The 22393-nt window shown below is 44.1% G+C and overlaps 2 protein-coding genes across 3 annotated transcripts in view; one reads left to right on the top strand and one right to left on the bottom strand.

Moving 5' to 3' along the window:
* Positions 1-11: 11 nt before the first annotated feature.
* On the top strand, positions 12-10118 carry CENPX (centromere protein X). Of its 2 annotated transcripts, none has more exons than XM_081184693.1 (5): positions 12-129; positions 6662-6713; positions 6887-6940; positions 7843-7931; positions 8129-8878. In XM_081184693.1, exons 1-5 carry the CDS (start codon positions 91-93, stop codon positions 8141-8143), a joined length of 249 nt encoding a protein of 82 aa, XP_081040819.1. In that variant the 5' UTR covers positions 12-90; the 3' UTR covers positions 8144-8878. The 2 variants fall into 2 exon arrangements, with proteins under 2 accessions (XP_081040819.1, XP_081040820.1); XM_081184694.1 differs by lacking the exon at positions 12-129 and adding an exon at positions 144-283 and having other exon boundaries at positions 8129-10118.
* A 5971-nt stretch (positions 10119-16089) lies between these two features.
* The window catches only part of ASPSCR1 (ASPSCR1 tether for SLC2A4, UBX domain containing), a 67445-nt gene continuing 61141 nt past the window's right edge, over positions 16090-22393 (bottom strand). The window contains exons 13-16 of the mRNA XM_081184595.1: positions 19183-19234; positions 17770-17836; positions 17091-17281; positions 16090-16242 (exon numbers count right to left, since the gene is read on the bottom strand). Coding sequence (XP_081040721.1) covers positions 16229-16242; positions 17091-17281; positions 17770-17836; positions 19183-19234 — 324 coding nt within the window. The 3' untranslated portion in view covers positions 16090-16228. The remainder of the gene's footprint in view (positions 16243-17090; positions 17282-17769; positions 17837-19182; positions 19235-22393) is intronic.

The following is a 22393-nucleotide window of genomic DNA, read 5'->3' on the forward strand; positions in this document are numbered from 1 at the left end:
ATTGCGCGATGCCTTGAGCCCTCGGGACTTCCGGCACCTCCTCTGGCCAGTGATTGCGGAGGAGAGTCAAGAGGGCGGGTCCTCTTTAAAATGGAGAAGAGGGAAGAAGGCGCGAAAGGCTTCAAAAAGGTCAGGACGGGGGCGGGGGGAGCAGGGAACGGAATTCACCTTGGAAAGTGACGGGTGGCGGTTAAAGGGTGTGTGTGTGAAAGGGAGCCCTGAGAGTTCAGAGTTTGCACACACGCGCTAAAATGTTATGGCAGGAACTTGGGAAGGTTTCTATGTAAGGTGTTTCAGTGGCTTGTCAAGTTCTGCAATTCCTGCTGTGAAGGCTAGAGAGGTTCCCTCAGAGAAGACCTGTGTCTGGGGAGGGCTCTTGGCTTAGACTCCCAGCGTTTCCCAAACTTGGGTCTCCATCTGCTTTTGGACTACAATTCCCACCATCCCTGACTTGCTAGCTAGGGATGATGGGAGTTGTAGTCAAAAAAACCAACAGCAGCTGGAGACCCAAGTTTGGGAAACACAGGTTTAGAGGAAGGGTCTTATTTAGTTTGGGGGGCACTAAAGAATAGTGGATAGATAGAGCAGCTTGGCCAATTCAGGACTGCAAGAGTTGGGCTTAATCTTCTTCTGGAGAATCAGATGATGGGTGCTCAGAAGCTGGGGTGGTTTCCTTAAAGGATAGGCGTTGGATGTGGAATGGGGTTGGGGAAGGACCAAGGAGGTTCCACTATAAAGTGGTGTTGGGGACAGACATGAATTGGTAGTGTTTAAGCCCTATCCATTGGGGCCTCCCCTCCCTTGCTTGAGGGATTTTTTTGCCCCTGGCGTCCGGATTTGTAAGTTAGCCAGGGCTGCCTACCCACTGTAATATTATGTCTGTCTCCAGGTCATTTTGTAATGGCCTTCATTTGCTATAGAAATCTGAGGGCTGGGAGTGTGAAAATAATTGTAATAATGGATGTTGTAATAATGGGTAACTTCAGCTGCCTTCAAGTTGCTTAGGTAAACTCACGTTCAGGCAGTGACAAAGCAAAACATCTAAATGACTGCGCCATGAAACTGTGGGGAAGAAAGCAAATAAATGGGAATGACCCTGGAATTACAGAACAATCTAAATCCCCTTCACAACAGGCTGGAGAGTGGGTTGAACTGGCCAGAGGTGTTTCTCTGTCCAGCCCTGCTACCTGCAGGGAGATACCAGCATCACGCCACAAGTATGGAGCTCCCCTTCACCCTGTCAGATGTGCTGTTGGATCCCAAGCTTGTCCCAGTGATGCTGTGTTATGGCGCCAGGCCTTATTGCTGCACCAGCTGCAGGCTACTGCTGTGATACACTTACCGTATTTTTTGCTCTATAACACTCACCCCCCAAAAAAAGTAAGGGGAAATGTTTGTGCGTCTTATGGAGCGAATGCAGGCTGCGCAGCTATCACAGAAGCCAGAACAGCAAGAGGGATTGCTGCTTTCACTGCGCAGCGATCCCTCTTGCTGTTCTGGCTTCTGAGATTCAGAATATTTTTTTTCTTGTTTTCCTCTTCCAAAAACTAGGTGCATCTTGTGGCCTGGTGCGTCTTATAGAGCGAAAAATATGGTACTTCCTTGCTCCAGCACGCCCCCCCCCCGGTGATGGTGGCAGAGCTGTGGATGTAGTGTTAGTCCTGCCACTTTGTTTAGCCCCTCCAGGCCACAGTACAGTGGTACCTCGGGTTAAGTACTTAATTTGTTCTGGAGGTCCGTTATTAACCTGAAACTGTTCTTAACCTGAAGCACCACTTTAGCTAATGGGGGCTCCTGCTGCTGCCACGCCGCCGGAGCAAAATTTCTGTTCTTATCCTGAAGCAAAGTTCTTAACCTGAAGCACTATTTCTGGGTTAGCGGAGTCTGTAACCTGAAGCGTATGTAACCTGAAGCATATGTAACCCAAGGTACCACTGTAGTAGTAGTTAGGACTGTAGCTAGAAACCTGAGTGGTAGCCCAGGACCTGTTGCAAGATGTAAATGATGTTGAACTGATTGGGAAAAGAGACCACGGCCCTATCAAATTAAACATACAAGAATGTGGAAAGCTGCCCATGAAGTCAAACATGGGCAAACTTAAATTTCAGAAGAGGGGAAAGGAATAGGAAGAGTTAAAATGCTCCCAGACTGGCTTCTGAACTTGGGTCCTTCTGATTCCAAAGCAGGTGTACTACAACCGAACCATAACTTTTGGGAGATCAGAGCTGATGTCTCTCCATTCATCCTGTAATAAGACTGATCCTTGTAAGCTGCCCTGGGGGACTTTTTGGCCAAAGAATATGGTAAAAATGTTTTAAATGCACTTTCATGGTAAGAGCATGAGGAGAGTCCTGTTAGATCAGACCAAAGGCACATATAATCTAGAACCCTGTTCCAAGTGGCCAACCAAATGCTGATGGGAAGCCCGCAAGCAAGACTTGAGTGCAACAGCGCTCTCCCAACTTTTGATTCCCAGTAAATGCTGTTCAGACACCTACAGGCTTTGATAGTGAATTTAGTCATGGCTGGTAGTCATGATATCCCCCGTGAATTTGACTAATCCCCTTCTAAATCCATGTTGGTAGACATCACTACATTTTGTGGGAGCAAATTCCATATGTGTGCTGTGTGAAGAACTCCCTTTTCCCTGTCCTGAATCTTCCAACATTCAATTTCATTGGATTGGCTCATGAGTTTAATTAATAGGAAGGAGGGAGAAAAGCTTCTCTCTGTTCATTTTCTCCACATCGCATCATTGTATGCCCCTTTGTCATGCCCTCCCCCCAAATACTCACTCTTTCAAAACTAAGAAGCCCCAAATGCAACTTTTCTTCATAAGGTACCGTAGTTGATTCAGTCTTTTGATCACACAAGGCAACCAGAATTGTAGCTAGCATTCCACGTGCCATAGCTGTGTAGAATGGCATTATGATATTGGCAGACTTTCAGTCCCTTTCCTACTGACCCTCTTAATGGAATATGCTAAACTGGTGAAACTCTCCAGAGCACTTCCAGATATATGCAGCAGGTAGCGCTACAGCCTAGTTAATTTTGTGTTTTATTTTCTAGCAGGCCCACATGATAAAATCCGTAAGCTGTTCCTTCTTGTGCAAAAGGATTCTTTATATACTAATCTAGATGTTATGCTGAGTTAGGCACGCTCAAACCCTTTGATTTCAAAAGATTTAGAGGAAAGATTGTAGTCAGTGGCAAAGCATCTCTAGTTCAGTTCCCAGCATTTCCAGCTAGGGTCGGAAAAGACCTTTGTCTGAAATCCTGGAGAGCCACTTCCCATCAATGTCAACCAGATGTGGGAAGCTTTGGCCTCCACACGCTGCTGAACTACAACTCCCATGATCCCTGGACATGTTTCTTGGAGCTGATGGGAATTGTAGTACGGCAGCATCTGGGATGTCAAAGGTTCTTCATACCTGGCATAGACAATATTGAGCTAGACAAAGCAATGGTCTGACTTGCTTTAAGGCATGCCCCTATGTTCCTGACTCTGGTACAGAGTTAAGGCTCAGACAGCTGATTAACCGCTTATAAAATGAAATTATCATTAGAAATCCTTTTGTAACAGAATCGGGGGGGGGGACGACTTTTTTTTATCCAGTTTTGCCAACCAGCATCCTGATTACAGCCATTTCTGCACGGTCCTGCCTAGATCTTATTTGTCATTATTATTTTATCTTAACAGACAGTCCCTCATGGGGGTGTTGGATAGGGCTTTCTTAGAATACATTAATCAAGCTAGTATTTTCCATTTGGATGAAGAAAGAGTTTGACATTTTAATTAACCCTTCCCAAACCTGTTGTCCTCCTGATGTTTTGGAACCCAACTCATATCAGCCCAGGGGGAAACACCAAATAGGAATTATGGGAATTGTAGTCAGCAACAGCTAGAGAGAATCAGGTTGGGTAATACTGATTTAATCAGGAGTTGAAAAAGATATTTTGAATTCGCCTCCAGAACCAAAAACTTATTTCATAAGTTACTTAAACTACCACAAATTCCATAGAACAAATAACTTGATCCATTAATCATCTGTTCCTAAAATTAGGAAGCTTTTGCTGATAGCTTTTACACTGTATTATATAGATGTGATTTCGGTGTCTTTTTAAAACAGACAAGCAAGATTAAAATGCTTGGAGATAAATTAATAGCAGTCAATCTATTTTGCTGGTGCTCTATTCTTTAACTGCTCTTGTAGATCACCCTTTTGTCTGACAACTTGTTAAGTTATTTAGCCATTGTTAATATATCTCTTCAAGTCTCTTTCCCAAGAGTTCCTTCATCCTTTCTCATACTATGTACTCCAAGCACTTAGTCATATTTTGTTGTTCAGTGTTTGTTGGTATCCTGAACAGAATTTTCAAACAAAAGCCTCTGAACCAGTATAATGTTGTTGCCACTGGTGTCTTCCTTATACTGTTTCTGTTAATACGACACAACTGCATTTTCCTTGAAATATTTTTATATCTTCAGTACACCACAAACATTCTTCACTTGTGGCCTAGCTGCTAAATTTGCTTTTACAAAGATGCAGTTTTCTGGCTCATCTGAAGTGATTCAGGGGACAGTCACTGCAGCTTCTGTTAGTACTTACGTTCATACCAGTCCCTTTCTTGAGCAATTCTTAATTCCTAAAACTGTAAGTCACTGTAATGCATAGTTTTTCATAACTCTCATTTTTATACATCTTTCTTCTCTTAGTGTGCAGTGCTACTTTATATGCCAGTCCAGAAAGCCAGGGCTAAAATTAGTAAATCCCACTTCACAGGATTTGATGTGGTAACATCTCTACCAAGAACTGAAAGTTACCTTAGAGGAAAAGATGGAAGAAATATGAAATAAATAAAATTAATCTTTTCTGGGGCTTCCCCAAACCTTCCGAGCAGATTGGTGCAGTGGTGGTTGGGAGAGGGATTACAGTGGTACCTCGGGTTACAGACGCTTCAGGTTACAGACTCTGCTAACCCAGAAATAGTACCTCAAGTTAAGAACTTTGCTTCAGGATGAGAACAGAAATCGCGTGTTGTTGCAGCAGCAACAGGAGGCTCCATTAGTGAAAGTGGTACCTCAGGTTAAGAACAGTTCCAGGTTAAGAACAGACCTCCAGAACGAATTAAGTTCTTAACCCAAGGTACCACTGTATATGTGGAGAACAAAACCCTTTGTGTATGCAGAAGTCCTTGCCTTAAGCTCAATGATTTTATTGGATGCAACCCTAGTTAATTAATGGAAGGGCATCTTTTTTATTGGGAGGGTTGTAAGCTAAGGGCATACACCTTATTTCTTTAGTTTATTCTGGTTCTAACAGAACGGAAGAGCAAATGCTAAAAGGGGCCTTTCCATCTGGTAGTGAATGTTTGTTTTCATTTTTGAAGGTGCAAGCGAGCAACCTATTCTGAGAAATTCATGTGTGAATTTGGATGTTACTGACTAGTCAACTAAAAATAGTTTAACATGATTCTACTCTCATGCAATTCTATCCAGCCACTGAGCTGGGTTGAAGAGGCTCCTTCTGCATGTCCTACCATCAGTTGAGGTACAATGGATGGTGTCAGGGAACTGCCATCAGAGGGAAGAGGAGAGGAAAATCGCTCCAGTGATGCAGGGGAGGGAACTAGCAAGGAGAGAGAGAGGGTTCCCATGGGGGAAAGAAATCCAGGGGACACCAGGGAGAAAGGGGAAGCCGAGAGCAGGGCGGAGGGAAGGCTCAGAGACTCTTCCAGTGAAATCAGCGGAGAGAGCACAGGACCTCCGCTTGGCACGCCCACGCTGCGCAGAAGGCTTCCACGCAGGGAATCTAGGCGGAGACTTGGAGTCAAACAACTCCTATGTTGGCGCAAATTTAGGTCCCGCCCACTGACGGATTCTGCCAGTGACTAAGACAGTCGCGTTTCAAGGGCTGTCAACCGGGGAAAGTTTTAGCTACACGGCTAGCTTGGAGCAGTTTGCAGTTTACGCACAAACAACCCCAATTCCCATTACAGATGGGAACAGGAAAAGAGGGCTGTTCTGTTTGAAGCACCAAGGTTGTAGAACTGTCTGTCTAGGAAGAGCCACGTAGCCCCCTTGCTTTTTGGTCTTCTGCCTCAGGTTTAGGACCTTCTTGCTAGCTTTTGGCCCAACTTTAATGTCTCTTTTCCTTTTTTCATCTCCAGTATGGTTTCCTTGGCTGCTACTGCTTTTTGAGATTTAGCGTTCTGATTATGTATTGTTTTTACCCTGATGAGAGCCAACTTGGGCACCCTTGTATTCAGAGTAGAAAGGCAGAATTAAAAACCCCTATAATAAATAAGATAGCACAAATAAGGCAGTTGGTGGGGAGGAGAATTATCGCCGATTAATAAAAAAGTTTGGGCCTCAGCAACAGAGAGAAGGTGGGTGATGGAGCCAGTTATGTGGTCCCTGCCCAGGGATGGAAGATTGGCATCAATAGTTGTTGCTCTCTTGGTCCCAGAGAATGAGATGCAAAACAGGTAAGGTAATATACTTTATTGGCTGAGTGTCTTTTGATGTACTCCTACACCGGCAGAAGTTGATCTCATAAAAGATATTGCTTTACCTATTTTATATCTCTTTGAAATGGAAAGACAGAGAGATTCACTTTTTCTCCATTAACACCCCTTGACTGATTTCCTTTCCATGCAGGAGACCGTGAACAAACTGCTCCAGCTCCACTTCAAAGATGACAAAACACGAGGTAATTGCTTTCCCTTCTGTCTCAATAAGGAGGCCAATTCCTGCTCGCAATCTTGCCAAACTTTTCTGTAGAGAGATCATGCCCTGGAATATCAGAGGTAACCATGATTCCTGGGTTGTGGGCAGATAACTGGGCTGAGCACTTCTCATGGTTACTTTTCCCCCTCTTTCCAGTCAGTGGTGATGCTCTGTTGCTCATGGCAGAAATGCTCAAAGTGTTTGTGCGAGGTAAGTTGTAAAGGACTGTGCCTTTTTTCCATAGAATGGCAGTCACAGATGAATGACATAGAAGGACAAAAATTAGTGCAAAAATCAGAAGACTATAAAAACTCTTTATTCTTTTAAGGTGTAACCTCACTGCTCGTTCAGAAGACAGTACAAATCAACAGGAGATACTAGAAGGAAGAAAGCAGGACAAGCTAAATCATGGTTCAGCACAAAAACCAAGTCCTGAAGAAAAAAAGACCCTGATCTTTCTATCAGAAACTAGTAGATTCTTCATGAAACCTTATACTTTAGCTGGGCATTAGAGTTTGATTTTCCAGGCTTGATACAGAATGGGTACAGCTTAAATGCTGAAAGCTTATTTTTAATGATGCTTCAATCAGATATATAAAGCTTAGGACTTTCTCAGCAGAATGAGTTCATGAACTGCTGCAGGGGTGGGGAACCTGGGACCTTCCAGATGTTGCAGGACTACATATCCCATCATCTGCAGCCACCGGCTATGCTAACTTCCCTTTAGGGGCTGATGGGAATTGGAGTTGAGCGGCACCTGGAGGGCCATAGGCTCCCCAACCATGACTGTTTGGAGCCTCAGCAGCTAGGTGGAGCTAGGTGGACATGTGCACATTCAGAAGGTAGCACATGCTTTGCTTGGGGATCATTTGCCTGAACGTTGAGAACAATTTTGGGCAAGGAAAAAGTGCTGAGTGGTGAGAAGTTAACAATTCCTGAGCTGAAAGTCCAGTATTAATACTGTGAATTGCAGACTTATTTGTTCCCAAGTAATGCCTCTCAAAGTAACTTTTTTGTTACTTGACTGATGTCATTCCTCCCTAAAGGCCATTTCTGTTACCCTTCCCAGCACCTACTTGTTGCACCTTGCCTGCCTTGTGTGTTTCTTGCAGAGGCAGCCGCACGAGCCGCACGGCAGGCTCAAACGGAGGACCTGACCAGGGTGGATGTGGAGCACGTGGAAAAAGTGCTGCCGCAGCTGGTATGTAACGCACAGCTTGGATTCCTAAATTAACAGGATAAGGATGTGGGCAAAGGCATCTTAATCCCCTTCCTTTGGGGGGATGTTTGGCTGGTTAGTAATATCCTCACTGGGCAACTGGAACTCAGGCAAATCAGCCAAACAGTTTGGGGAGAACTCTTTGCTCACAGTAACTTAAAAACGCTTAATGTTTACAGCTTTTGGACTTCTAGAAACCTAATGGGGCAAAGCCCACATTCCTGCTAGAGGGAAGATCGTGGCCTGACCTCTGGAGCAAAGTGGAAGACAGGCTTTGAAATGGAATCTGCCCCACCGTTATTCTGCTTGCTCGGACGATATTCTCATCACCTCTCTCCTTCCTTGCCGGCGCAGTTGCAGTTGTTTGCTATCTCTCTGGGCACTCCATGATGGTCAAAGGCTGGCTGCTAAGGGCTGGAATCTTTTCTCTCTCCCCCCCCACCCCTCCCTCTTTGTGATGGGATGCCTGGAGTCAGTGACACCTCACCATCTGAGGCTGCGTCCTAGCCTGCTGCTGTTTCCGATTCACAGCCAGGCAGAGTCTACACTTTCTTTTCCAATGGGAGAAGCAGGTGCCTTCCTGTAGGGGTGTGTGGAAAGAGTGAGTATGCCTGGAAGCGCTCCCCACACCGTGGGCTCTCATCACCTCAGCAGGCATTTAAAGGCCAGCTCTGGGCCTGTCTGCTGTCTGAGTTCTTAAACAGGAGCCGAGCCCCAGGTCTGTGCCAGCATCAGGTACCTGATCTTTATTTTATAAATAAACAGTGCTTGTCCCTCAATCCTTTCCAGCATTCCACTGGGGCCATGACATCAAAGAGTGCTTGGAACCTTTTAACCATTTGATATTCCTCTCAGAAGCTGCTTCCCTCTGCTATAAATTTGTTCTCACAAAGAAACTTCAATAAATCAAAAATAGTCTCCCTCCCTTGCGCGGGGCTCCTTGTTGCAATTAATCATAGAAAGTCAAGTAGCTTCAAAGAGTCGTTTGGCCTCCCCCCCACCCTCTTTGTAGGACGAAAGAAAAACTTTCAAAAAGGGGCAGAATAACAAACAGCATGTGTGAGGATCCCACATCACGCACAGCCCAGCCCCTCTGTGTCAGCGGGGCAGGACGGGGGGGAGAGAAGAGAGCTGTGAAATAGTAAACCGTATACATGGGGGCAGGGCATAGCCTAATGAATCTTTTTTTTCTATTGCAAAATAAAGGCTAGGCCTACAGAGGGAGAAGCAATTGCCACTCGAGGTACTGACAGGCTGCAATCCTATACCCACAGATCTGGGCCTACACCCCATTGAACTCAACGGGGCTTACTTCCGAATGGATATAGAGAGGAGTGCGCCAAGAGGCAGAACAAGACCAAGGCAGCAATGATACTGTCAGCTAGTGGTTAGCAGCCATGCTGCCTGATAGGTATAGCACGCACATGACTTTTCTAAGGTACCAGTTGTTACGTATTGGTAATGACAGGGACAAAGGACTGCTGGCTTTGAATGCTGGCTCTCAAATACCCAGTAATGTTTACGCTGAAAAACACAGGGTGAAGGTTAGGTGGAATGCTGCCGTTTCCCAGAACTGTCATAATGCTGTCTTCCTACAAACCCATGGCCTATAAATTAGGAACCAGCGTTACAAAAGCAACTTCCCTTTCTCCTGTTCTGCCTTTGTCAGCCTCAACCATGGTTTAGCAGAGGGGTGAGTAAGCTCTTGCTGGTCTACAACTCCCATGATCCCTTAACACTGGTGGCGATTCTGGCAGGAGCTGTTAGGAATCCAGCAAATTCTAGGAGCGCTACAGGTTACCCTGCTTTAGCAGCCTTTTAACCATGGTTTAGCGTTTCCAGTATTCTCATCTTCATCAGATTTTAAAAACAGAAGTGGATTTATCAGTGCGTATTAACACTAAACCCTAGGGTGCTCCGCTCCTTGTATCAGGTCAAAGTATTTGTCCATGTAGTCTACTCTAGCTGGGAGTTGTTCTCTTAGGCATTATTCTTTCCCACCTGGTTCCTTAAACCAGAAATTGAATTTGTAACTCTTTGCTATGTTTGTATTAGACAAATATGGTAGTGCAATGTTTATAGCTATTTTGCTCAATTGTGACAAAGCATGAAAACAATGTTGCGCTCTGTTGCATCATAAAACGTATGCTACAAACTACTGATAATGCATGCACTCCTTTGTGCTCGTTTATTGGGAATCTAAGGTTGGTGGGGCTTTACTTCAGAGGATGTGGCAGTACTAAAGACAGTATTTCGTTTTGTGTGTGTCCCCCAAGAACTAATGTGCATAGTTCTTTTCCATTTGTATCCTCACCACAACCCTGTAAAGTAGGATAGGCTGAGATAGCGACTGGCCCAAAGTCACCCTGGTTGAATGCAGATTTGAACCAGTGTGTTCTCAGACCCACACTAGTCTAGCCAGTGTACCACACTGCTCTTGACATGTAAATTAAGGATACTTGTAGGGCTTAGGCTAGAAGTTAAAGGTATCTGATCAATCAGAACTTTTACAGCCATCTGTTAAGCAAAGTGTCTTAAAGTACCGGCCTAAAACCTTGCTTTTAGTCTACTCAGAAGCAAGTCTCACTGAGCTCAAAATGATCTGCTCAAAAGTGTTAACAGCCTTAAAGGCTAACTTTTCCCGTAATTTGCAAGTATCTTCTCCATTTCCATTTGGTTTAATGTAGTCTAGGCCTTGGACGAGCAAATGGCCCAGGCAGCTGCTTCCTATATAGCTCTGAATTGTATAAAACAGGCCGCTCACCAGAGTTGAGCAGCTTTGACTAAACACAAAGCTTAATCCCCCATTAAGCAAGGGGTGTGAATGTACTACAGAACATTTAATATGGGTTTAAACACACATGTACCCACAGCAAAGCTAAACTAAAACACATGTAGGTCTCTGTTCTGCATACACTTGCACACTGACTTAACAGGATGTCTCTGTTTAAATTTCTAAAGGGAAAATCCAAATTATGGCCCAAACCTGGGGCTAAAAATTGGGAGGGGGGATTATGGTAATATGCTATCCTTCCCCACCACCTACTCTATGAATGGGACAGAGGGAACTGGCTCTCTTTTTTACCTGGTTTATGCTACAATCCTGTGTACACACTTACTTGGGTGTAAAGTCTCATTGAACTCTGTGGGATAGAGATGTACTATTAAAAGTCTTGGTCTTAAACAGGGCACAGTGAGTTTGCGTGCAGTACCAAACAAATTTATTTGGAATATAAACTCTGGCAGTAGAGAGGTGTGATTCAACCATACAATGTAGCTGGTAGTGCTAGTCAAGCTGCATCTTCTTCATTTCAACATGATCAAGATTTTAATTTTGAGACTCTAGAGATTATCTGATGCATAGCTGTCAACTTTTCCCTTTTCTTGCGAGGAATCCTATTCGGAATAAGAGAATTTCCCTTTTTAAAAAAGGGAAACGTTGACAGCTATGATCTGATGGGTCCTTTTTATTGCTGCTGCAGTTGAATCTATTCACAGCCCTACTTTGGTCACAATTCAGCCTTTGAACATGGGCCCTGAGCCGGAGTCCCTGTGCATCCGTCTGCCTAATGCACACCTGACTGATTATTGCTCCTAGAAGAAACACTCTACACTTTACAATTGCATATGTATCAGTGTTAAAGCATTTGTTGCCCGGGAGAAAGGAAGGCAGAAGAAAATTAATACTACTACATGCAATCATAGGGATTTATTTTTTTTTAAGTGACAGTGTAGGTAGGAATCAAACCAGGGCTCTTACCTGCTCAGTTGTTTTAGGATAGGCAAGTGAGTCAGCAACCAGTGCAGATCTTGAATCTGACACAGGGCAGGATGTGTGCAAGTACAGCAAAGAAGGGCTCTCTGAACAAGAGGTGGGGGAACCTGCCACTCTCCATATGTTGTTGGACTATACGTCCAATCTTCCCTGACCATTGGCCATGCTGGCTGAAGCTGATGAGAGTCCAGCAACACCTGGAAGGCCACAGGTCTCTCGTCTCCGCTTTGAAGGAAGACACGAGCAAAAGCAAGAACTGAATGACCACCCACAATTAGGGATTATGAGGTACATGTGTCTTAACAGCAAGCATTGCTGCAGTATAGAAACTATAGCAGCATCAACCAATTGTTTTACATTTTTCAAGGAACAGCTTCTAATGAAAATGTTGTGAGTGAAAAAAACAACAACCCTCAACCTTTGAAATGTAAGTAACTTTATGGTCAAAACTTAGAAACAAGACAGCTTGGCATTTTCAGTCTGGGGCTTCAATCCGCAGGGCTTGTAATAAAAATATAGCAATAAAACAAAATTCTGTTTTTCAAGAACACACATACACCTTTCAGCCAGAGACCCATATGCTAATGCGTATGATCTGTCCTAACAGCAGTGTGTGTGTTCTGTTTGAACAACATTTCAGCGCAGAATGCTGGCTGCTTGATTATGTGACAGATCTTACAGTATAAAGATACAAAGGGCAGATCACAGGGAAAACCAGAAAGCAACTTGGGTGTCAACACTAACCGGCCCAAAGGAAACAATTAGAAACCTCCAACGTAGAGTGCAGAAAGATGAGATCTGCCAAGCTCCTAGCACAGAGAAATGGACTTACTGAAGAACCACACAGACCACATTCTTCCAGGTAAGGGTAATAAGGCTAGAATTGGCACTGTCCTAACCTTGCCTGGATTTAGTTTCCACTTTGTCTTCTGTAGCAGCCACCCTCCCAGTACCACAGATGGCAGCAGTGTGTGTGTGTGGAACAGTACAGTTAAAGCAGGATTCAGTTTTTGTCAGCTGTTGTCTTATACACTCATCTTCTTTGGTGGCTCAGTTTTTGGGTGACATTAAAGATCTGCGCCTTTGCTATTTTAACTGCTCTCTGCTCCCTGTGTGCTCTGAAGCTTTTCTCCCTACCTTTTCCCTCCCCCCCTCCCCTCCTGGTTTTCTTCAAAGCGGCTGGAAGCATTTGGAAGTAATTAGACCTGAAGGGAAATGTTGGTCAGTCTGGGAGACAATGACAAGTGCCAGGAACCCTTGGTGCCCCTTCCAGCCACTTTGAAGTTCATTCAGATGGTACAATGCTCTTGTTTTCTTTGTTGGAAAAGCAGGGGCAGGAGGGAAATGGGCCATGTCAGGCACACTGAACAGGAAGCAGGTTACTCTGAACTGATATAGAACCCGAACAAGTAGGTGGAGAGGATGTGCAATTCAAAAAGAGACTAATTGAAAGGCCTCTTATGGTCACCCTGCTTCCATACACCTACAAATTATGCACTCTCAGAAGAAAGTGTAACTCTTAGCACCCATCTAGTATCAAACTAGCCTGATCTGTTAGCCTGCAGCAGAGATATTTCTCCTCCTCCACTTATTCATCAACTATTACGTAGAAGAGCCAGGGCCTTTGAATAGCATAGCACAGGGTTAAAAAAATTAGCTTAACTTCACAACTGTTTACAGAGGGGCAATTGCATCACATTTGGATCCAGAAGCCTTTGAAGTTGCACAAGTGTTTAGGGAGCACCATACTGTGGTCATGAGAAGAGACGGGTGCAGATGCTATTTAAGGACCTAGAGCCCTTAATGGCCTTCCTCAGCAACTGATTATTTAACAGGGGTTACGGTTTGAATTCAATAAGGGCTGGAGGAATAATGTGCTCAGTTGGCTCACTGCTGCCCTGTATATGGCTGAGCTACCTTGCATGGCTCAGCTTAGAGCAATCTGCATGTATCCACAGCAATCTGCTAGCAGGTATCCCTTGCTTACAATGTGATGTATGCAGCGGCCCCCTGGGCCCAGAGAAACTTTCATATTTTTGAATATAACCAGGGAGGAGGGAGAAGTGAGTGACAAGATTAAATGATTTAATGAGCCAACATATATGGGTGGGAGTTATACATACGTGATGAGAATACCTTCTGGTTAGTGAATTTTATGGGGAAAACATCCATTTGATAACAACCTGGATTAAGCTGTAACCTGTTCCTTTTTATGATATTGTTGGGGAGAAGTGCTAATGGACCACAAAGCTCTAATTGAAAATGCTAATTACTGCATTTGTAATTATAACACACTAGAAATCAACAGACCATGGCATATTGCGGAGGAGCTGGGAAAGCACTCCTTGCAGCTGAAACAGACATGCCAACTATATATTGATATGACTCCAACTGGAAACAAATTGTGATTAACCGCTGCACAGATGGGTTCCTTTTGCTGCACATTGGAATAATCATTGTAAAAGTCCTCAGTTAGAATAACATATTTTTTCCTGTTTTGTAATGTATTTTTATATAATAACAGTGTTTTCATTGAGAACAAACGTCAAAAGTTCTGAAAACTACCAGATATTATCGCAGTTCAGACCAAAATGATGCCAACTAGCAAGCCAGTGGTGTTTTTCTCTCCCAGAGTAAATATTTTCCACCTTGCTACTATTTTGGCAGCCTTCTGGCAAGCCTGGTATCAGGAGTTGGCATGGTTAGGAAGTTCCCAGGACGCAGAAACCGGAGCCCTTGAAACTGCTGATGGGCAGGGGTCGTAAGCTGCTGCCACTACGATCTTTCTGGGCCTAATCTGAACTATGGGTTGACAGGAAGCAGTTGCCGGTGCTCGTTCGTGCTGCCAGGGACTGGACATGGAGGGAGCACAATATTAGCAGTTGGTTTAGAAAAAGCAACCAAGGAAACAGAAATGAGGACAGCTTAAACTGAAGAAAAGGCAGCTCAGGAAAAAAAAGATACAGGTGGAATACAGAATAATACTTCAACAAAGATATGAACTAGTTGAACATCTGAAGGCTCTGAGGGTAGCGAAGGAAAAAACCAGTACAGTGGTACCTCGGGTTACATATGCTTCAGGTTACATACGCTTCAGGTTACAGACTCTGCTAACCCAGAAATAGTACCTCGGGTTAAGAACTTTGCTTCAGGATGAGAACAGAAATAGTGCTCTGGCGGCAGCGGGAGGCCCCATTAGCCAAAGTGGTGCTTCAGGTTAAGAACAGTTTCAGGTTAAGAACGGACCTCTGGAACGAATTAAGTACTTAACCCGAGGTACCACTATATTTGGCTGTTTCTCAAATGCTCCCAGTAATTGATGGAAGCCTTAAGTAGGGCTCAGCCTGAAGCGCAATACATCTGTGCATTTTTCTAGTGATTTGTCTCTTTTATCACTTTATATATTGTATGATCAATTTTTTGTTACATTTGCTTTTTTGGATGCCACTTTGTGATATTTTCTTCCAGTGAAAAGCAGTGTAGAAATACATGATTCAAACATGCACATAAAGCAAAGCGAACTGTGTGCTTCTTAAGAAGTGACAGCATGAAATCAACAGAAACTACCGTAAGCTAGTGTTCAAAAGGAAGTAGGAAGAGGCTCAGGGAACACTGGAATATTTAAAAAGATAAGCCAATGGAAGTTTCGTTATGGATCTGAAGCTCCAAAAGGGTTTTGGCATGTGACCTTGCCTACATCCTCTGCATGTGCATCACACATATCTTTAATTTAAAGATGACCATGAAGTGCATTCTGGCTTGCCTCTACTTGCCAATGGCATTAAAGAATTAAAAGCAACATACTGAAGACTTTGAAATGACATCCTTTTTGGCTATCACTAACCTATGTTGTCTGAAGCAATTTTGCAGGGATGTGTGTGTTTTTATTACCCCAAAGGAGTATTCACTGACCTCTCTAAGTGTTGCCAGGTCCTAAGGCATCTCTTCATTCAGATCTACCAACAGATTTTGAGAACTACAAAATATTGCAGCAACGTATGGTGCCTGCAGCACTGGAAAAGGAGTGTCCAGCGTGTGGCAGGCATGGAGTCTTATGGGCTACCAGATGCAAACCTCCAACATAGGGGATTTGGTGACAATTTATACAACACAAAGGTGATCATCTGACAACTGACGTAAGTGTCACAGAGTTATATATGACCACCCAACTGGGTTTTTAATTATCCTCAACATCCTGGTCCTGAAGTTCCCTGCACCTACACAACAAATACAGCAAAGTAGTTCTACAAGTTTCAGCGCCTACTTCATGTTATTTAAATGACAGCGTGGTTGGAGTGTGTCTCTGCTTTACCCACCGCCCAAACAGAACGTTGCACACAGAGCAGCAGAATGGGCAACAGAAAATGGTGCTTGCAATTTTATTCTGAAAAATCCGTTTGCTGGGCCCTGTCTTTCAGCAGCTTCAGATGAAGGAAAACAGAGCAATCCAACTTGCCTCTCAGCCAGGTGAGGCAACTTTCTGAAGGTGGAGATCCCAAGTCCTTCATCGCTTCCCACCTGAAATGCAAACATAAAGCAACTGTGAAAGCAACCTCTACTACAAACTTTGATATAGTGGAGCTTCCACACTGCTGAGCTTTCCAGAGCCTCCCAAATGATAGGTCCCTGAAAACTAAAAAGTACATTAGAATATTTTAGGGCTCTGCTGGTAGGAGACTGAGCAGAGCCACATTTTACAGGGGGAGACAAGCATGGCGTACCATGCCTAAGATGGGTAGTAGGAAAGGCGTATGGGGGTAGTGGGAAAGGAAAGGAAAACTCTGATCTGCTTGAGGGAAATTCCTTCCCAGCCCTAAATCAGGATATTCAGATATGCACTTACTGTATTTTTCGCTCTATAGGACGCACCGGACCATAGGAGGAGGAGAACAGGAAAAAAAAAATTCTCCGCCTCTCTGTTCAGCACCCCTTCAGTGAAGCGGCAGGAGAAACAGAGCCCCTTCCATTTCTCCTCCTGCTGCGCAGCTCTCCCTCTCTGCTGAAGCCAGGAGAGTCTTGTTCTCCCGGCTTCAGCAAAAGGAACCCGAAGCCTTCGGAGCGCAGCACAAGTTCCCACTGCGCTCCAAAGGCTTCAGGCGGCTATCCCTGAAGTGTGGAGAGCGAGAGAGGTCAGTGCACACCGACCCTCTCGCTCTCCAGGCTTCAGCAAAAGCAACGCAAAACCAAGGAGCCTGCATTCGCTCCATAGGACGCACACACATTTCCCCTTAATTTTTGGAGGGGGAAAAGTGTGTCCTATAGAGCGAAAAATACGGTAGCTGATGAGCCAGACTGCCGCACAGAATCTTTTAGGAGCAGTACAATGGCTAGGAACAAGTATCTCACTGTAATACTGAAGATGGTACCTGGCAGCTTCAGCCATTTTGGCACTTTCCCAGATGGTGTCCTCCTTACTGGTGGCTGTGCTGCTTCAGGAGCCACTGCTGCTTCTGAGTGCCCTCTTGCCAAGCTCCCATCAGTCTCATTTGGTTTAGGTAGGGAACTAAGAACAGGATCTGAATTCCGCTTAGTAGGAGGTGCTGATTTAGACAACCGCCTGAGAGAAAAGGTAAGTATTAGATGTTCATAATGGTCTTCCGGTTGCTAAGCTTACATATTCCGAAATGTAAATCACTGCAAATACTATTGCAAAAGCCAGAGGTTGCGTATCAGCAAAAATGCCTCCCAATCCCTATGGCTTTTGATACTACAGGGGTCTCTCTTCATTCATTGGGGGTGTGCAAAGCTGTCAGTGGGAGAACACGTGTAAAAGCAAGCTTTGTAAACTGCTGGCAAACTCTTCATTGGGCAAGGCAACAACTCAATGGAATGGTCTCCCTTGGGAGGTGGTGGACTCTCCTTCATTGGAGCTTTTTAAGCAGAGGTTGGATGGCCATCTGTCATGGATGCTTCAGCTGAGATTCCTGCATTGCAGGGGGTTGGGCTAGATGACCCTTGGGATTCCTTCCAACTCTGCAATTCTATGATTCTATGATAACTCACTCATCCACAACAGCTTCAAAAAGAATTATTCACACTACTTACCTAGCTACTAAGATGTCAGCTTCAGAAGGGGACACAGCAGATTCCAGGAGGTCCGACCTCAGATAATCTGTTAAACAGACACACACACCCCTCACACAAAGTTCTTGTCCTTCAGAGCTAGGAAGCCCCATGACGCAACTCTGTTATTTTGTGAAACCAATAGCCCCAACAAGCTGGACTAATCCTCTTCAGTACTCTTCTCCAAACCTGTGAAACATTTATCTCAACTTCCAAGATTGTGTATTTTAGAACACGCATCTGTCTATCAGACCGTATTCTGTGAACTAGTTGAGTAAAGACGGCAATATTACACAAAAACAGAACTGCCAGACAGGGATGGTGTCTCCCCCTGCTTGTATATGTTTCTTTTATCATTTAGTTCTTGGCAGTTTCCTAGTAAATTGAACCGTTAGGAGAGACTACCAGATGTTATCTTCAACCTGCAGCACAACCCTGCTCTGATCTCCCCTGCAGACAAATCCCCCTAAAGCCCACCCAACTATGGTGGTCAGTCCTGCTGCATTTTAAAGATGTCCAGAACAGTATGCACCACACAGACATTTGTCCTCAGATTAACAGTGAACCATGGAGAGAGACAACTGTGAAATGTTCACATGGACATTTACTGTATTAGTGTTTGGTCCAAAAAAATAAGTTAGATGCAGAACATATACATAAAGTTGCCATACTTTGGACCCAATTTTTACTTAAGGTCTAAATACCTACCCTGAAAAAGTGTGGAATTCTGCACACTAACTGAAGATGGGCCAATTCAAAAAAGATAATACCTCACCTATTTTGCATGATTAAGATTTCTATAGCTGTTGGCTAACTCTAGATACACACCATAGGACAAAGAGTACTCCCTAGCCGAGTCAAAAAAGAATTGAGAAAGGGGTGGTACATCATCATCATCATCAACCTTTTATTCGACCGTCAGTCAGAAAAAAGTACATTTGTCAATACACAGTTAAAACATCCAAGAAGATTTTAGAGCTTAGCCAACACTAAAATGGGCTAAACAGATAGCCCCATAGGGGTGGTACATAGGAAGCACAGATTTTCACCTAAAAACAGGCCTCACCTCCAAATTGAGGGGGGGAAAGCCACTTGTGACCCAAAATTTCTACAGCAAACAATGAATGGCACTAAGATTCAGTTCATTTCACCTTAAACCAGAGTGGGCACTTCCCTTACAATCATTTCCATACTGGGCTATCATTTAATTTGTATCAAACGAAAAGGTTTTATGAACCTCTAAGAGCCCCGAGCTATAAATATCCACTTATTTATGCCCAACACATTAATCAGAGTTCAGCCACCATAGCTGAAACCATGGACACAGTTCATCTAGATGCTCATGTAACAACTATGCAGAGTTTCTTATGGAGAGGAACAAGATAAGTGACTCACCTTTCTGCATCTCAGATCCAAAATGTACAATGGCAGCAGGGAAGAGGTTAGCCTATTAACAAGAGAAAATATCCAGGGTTAGAAGAAACACAGCCAGGGCCAGAAATGCCTCTCCTCTCAGCCTTGGGAACATGCATGCACAGAACAGTACTGTTTCCTTGAAACTTAAAAGTGGGGAAATCTTGCTTGTCACAACATGGCTGGTTTCATACATAACACTAAACCATGGTTTACTAAACTGACTTAATGTTATGTGTGAACCCTGCCCAACAACTTCACAATGGTTTACTTACTGCCAACAAACTACACTCTGAAGCTATGGTTTGTTGCAGCAATGGTTTGAACCTTGGTTTGTTCTAACAGTGACCTGGCATTACTCCCAGGATCCTTCCTGGATTTGTTTGACCACCCCATCCTAGATGATGCTTACCCAACTGTAAAGGCACAAGGCAAGAGAAGCAGGAGAAGCAACAAACCAAACTTTGGAAAACCAAGTAATCATTGGCTTAATTGTCCGCGGGACAACTTGTGGTTAACTTGTAGACTTTTAAACAAATGATGGCTTACCACTCAGTGCCAGGTCACTGCCTTTCAAGAATACTGAGAATGCCACCATGCTGGCAACAAAGCCCTTTAGATATGTAGACAATCACAATGTAACCCAGCCTTTCCTAATCTGGTGCTTGCCAACTGTTTTGGACTATGATGGCTGGCCATGCTGGATGGAACCGATGGGAGTTGGGAGTCCAACAACATCTGGAGGGCACTACATTGGAGAAGTCTGGTGTAAGATGTTAAGTGTTGATGAACTGACTGTGCTCCTAAATTCAATACATATGTAAGTGGAAAGTTGCCCAGAATATCCAGCACAGTCACATTTGTTTTCAAAAGAGAAAACTTAATGGGGATTTGTGGATAAATAATTAAATTTAATATCTTGACTTTCTACATCAAGCACCCAAGTTAGCCAACAATATATAATACAGGGCAATTAAAAAAGAATCCTATATATGAATATACGACAACAGCAAATGAACAAGATTTAGTTACCATCTATCTATGTATCTATATTTAATAGGAAGTTGAAAGGTAACATTTGTTTGCTTAGAGGGCAGCTGGCTGCCTTGCAAAGCACAGTGCTTCTGAGACCCACCTGCCACCCCTTGCTCTAGAGATACCCACCATCTTAATTCACACCCAGAGACATCTATAAATATAAATTAGGATAAGCGGGTGTCATGGGCATGTACCCCAAGTCTTTTAAGTGCCTAGCAATGCTTGTGGGGTGGGGAGAGGGAGTGAGGAACATGTTCTGAAAGTATTAAACAATACAAAATTTAAGTATGTCAGAAGCAGGACATGGAGGCAGTTGGACCATTAGATGACAAAGGAGAGAAAGGATGCTAAAAGGAAGATAGGGAGATTGGAGCAAAGCTGGATGAGTTTTTTGCATCTGCAAAAAATAATAATACTGGATATCTGCTAATAAACCACTTTCCTGGAAACGAGGGCATCTGAAGAACTAAGTCATGAAGGGGGGAAGATGATGACATTCTAGGACTTACTGACAAATTAGAAACTTAGCTCACTGGGTCTGGATGGAATATACCTGAGAGTTCTTAAGTTATTCAGGATGGTGAGAACTCAAGCTCCACAAGGATCTTTCCAAACTAAAGGAGCAACAACATGGCAAATCCTGTTCCATGTAAATACCTACAAAGGTGAGATGCACACTGAGGCAAAAATTCCCAGCATCGTAAGTCTGGAAATCTTATGCTTCCCACCAAACACATCATTCCATTATCAGTGTTCTTGATGGAGAACCTCTGGTTTGGGTCCAAAAGCTATGTACAGTGGTACCTCGGGTTACATACACTTCAGGTTACATACGCTTCAGGTTACAGTCTCCGCTAACCCAGAAATAGTGCTTCAGGTTAAGAACTTTGCTTCAGGATGAGACAGAAATCGTGCTCCGGCGGCGCGGCAGCAGCGGGAGGCTCCATTAGCTAAAGTGGTGCTTCAGGTTAAGAACAGTTTCAGGTTAAGAACGGACCTCTGGAACGAATTAAGTACGTAATCAGAGGTACCACTGTACTGGAATGAAAGAGGACAGGATGGTCTATAGTCACTTGCCACAGAGACCACGTTGCTTCCATTATTTGAAGCGACTGGTGTGAAACAATGTCAGGATACTAAGGATAAGCCTGCATAACAGTGACCGCAGAATGTCTCTTCCTGACCCATTCGCCATAGACTTGGAATGAGCACCTGAGGGGCGGATGTGGGCATGGGCACTCAAAGTGGCCGACAACGTCTAGCTCCCAGGAAAAGCCCGCACTCCCTGCCCTCCTCAACACCAGGGTTCACCTTCTTTCTAGCGACGAGGTCTTTCACAGTGCCAACCTGACATCCTAGCAGTAGGAAACAATATTTATTAGGCCCCTTAAAAACATTTTCTTTCTCAAGCAGCAGGACCCAGGGTTGCCAGCTCCACCAGAAGCCAGTCACAAAGACGGCTCTCCGTAAACTTTTTAATTAAAAAGTACCAGACACAGTTAAGAAACCCCCAAGAAAACTCTTACAAAAGCTTTGATGTCCCCGCTGCCTTCATCTGAAGGGATCCTACTATTTAGGGAATGGATTAAAAAAGAAAAAGGAAAAAAAAGGCCCCCCTCCCCAAACCTCTTCACATACACACTATCCTTTTCACGCCAGTCACAACGTTGGAAAATGAGGTTTTTGTAGCGTGTTAGTGTTGGAATTTTTTAATAACCTCCCCTCTCTTTTTCCCCTCTCCTGCCCAATTATCATGATGAATAATTAACATTCTGAAGGAGATAACTAAGCACAGCATCTCGGAGCTCAAAGCCCTTTAGTTCAAAGCCCTGCCCTTTTCTCTTCGATTCTCCAGTTGCTGCCACTAAAACTTCCTTGTCAATCAAGCTCTGGGCACACACATCAAAGCTTCATGTGGGAATGGCCCCAAGGGGTCAGAGAAAATTCATGGCAGGGCCTGTGAGTGAGGCACAAAGAAAGAAGGGAGAGACAGAGCGCAGAGGAACACAGTTCAAGAATGAGAGACACACGAGGCACAAATGCTGCAAAACACACACACACACACACACACACAGCATGCCCCGATAAGAGCCGCTACCCTATTTTTACTCAGAGGTTGACAAATAAGTCCCGCTTTAACTTCTGAGCTCCTCCT

Source organism: Podarcis bocagei (genome assembly GCF_964188305.1).
Source record: "Podarcis bocagei genome assembly, chromosome: 2".
Lineage (NCBI taxonomy): Eukaryota > Metazoa > Chordata > Lepidosauria > Squamata > Lacertidae > Podarcis > Podarcis bocagei.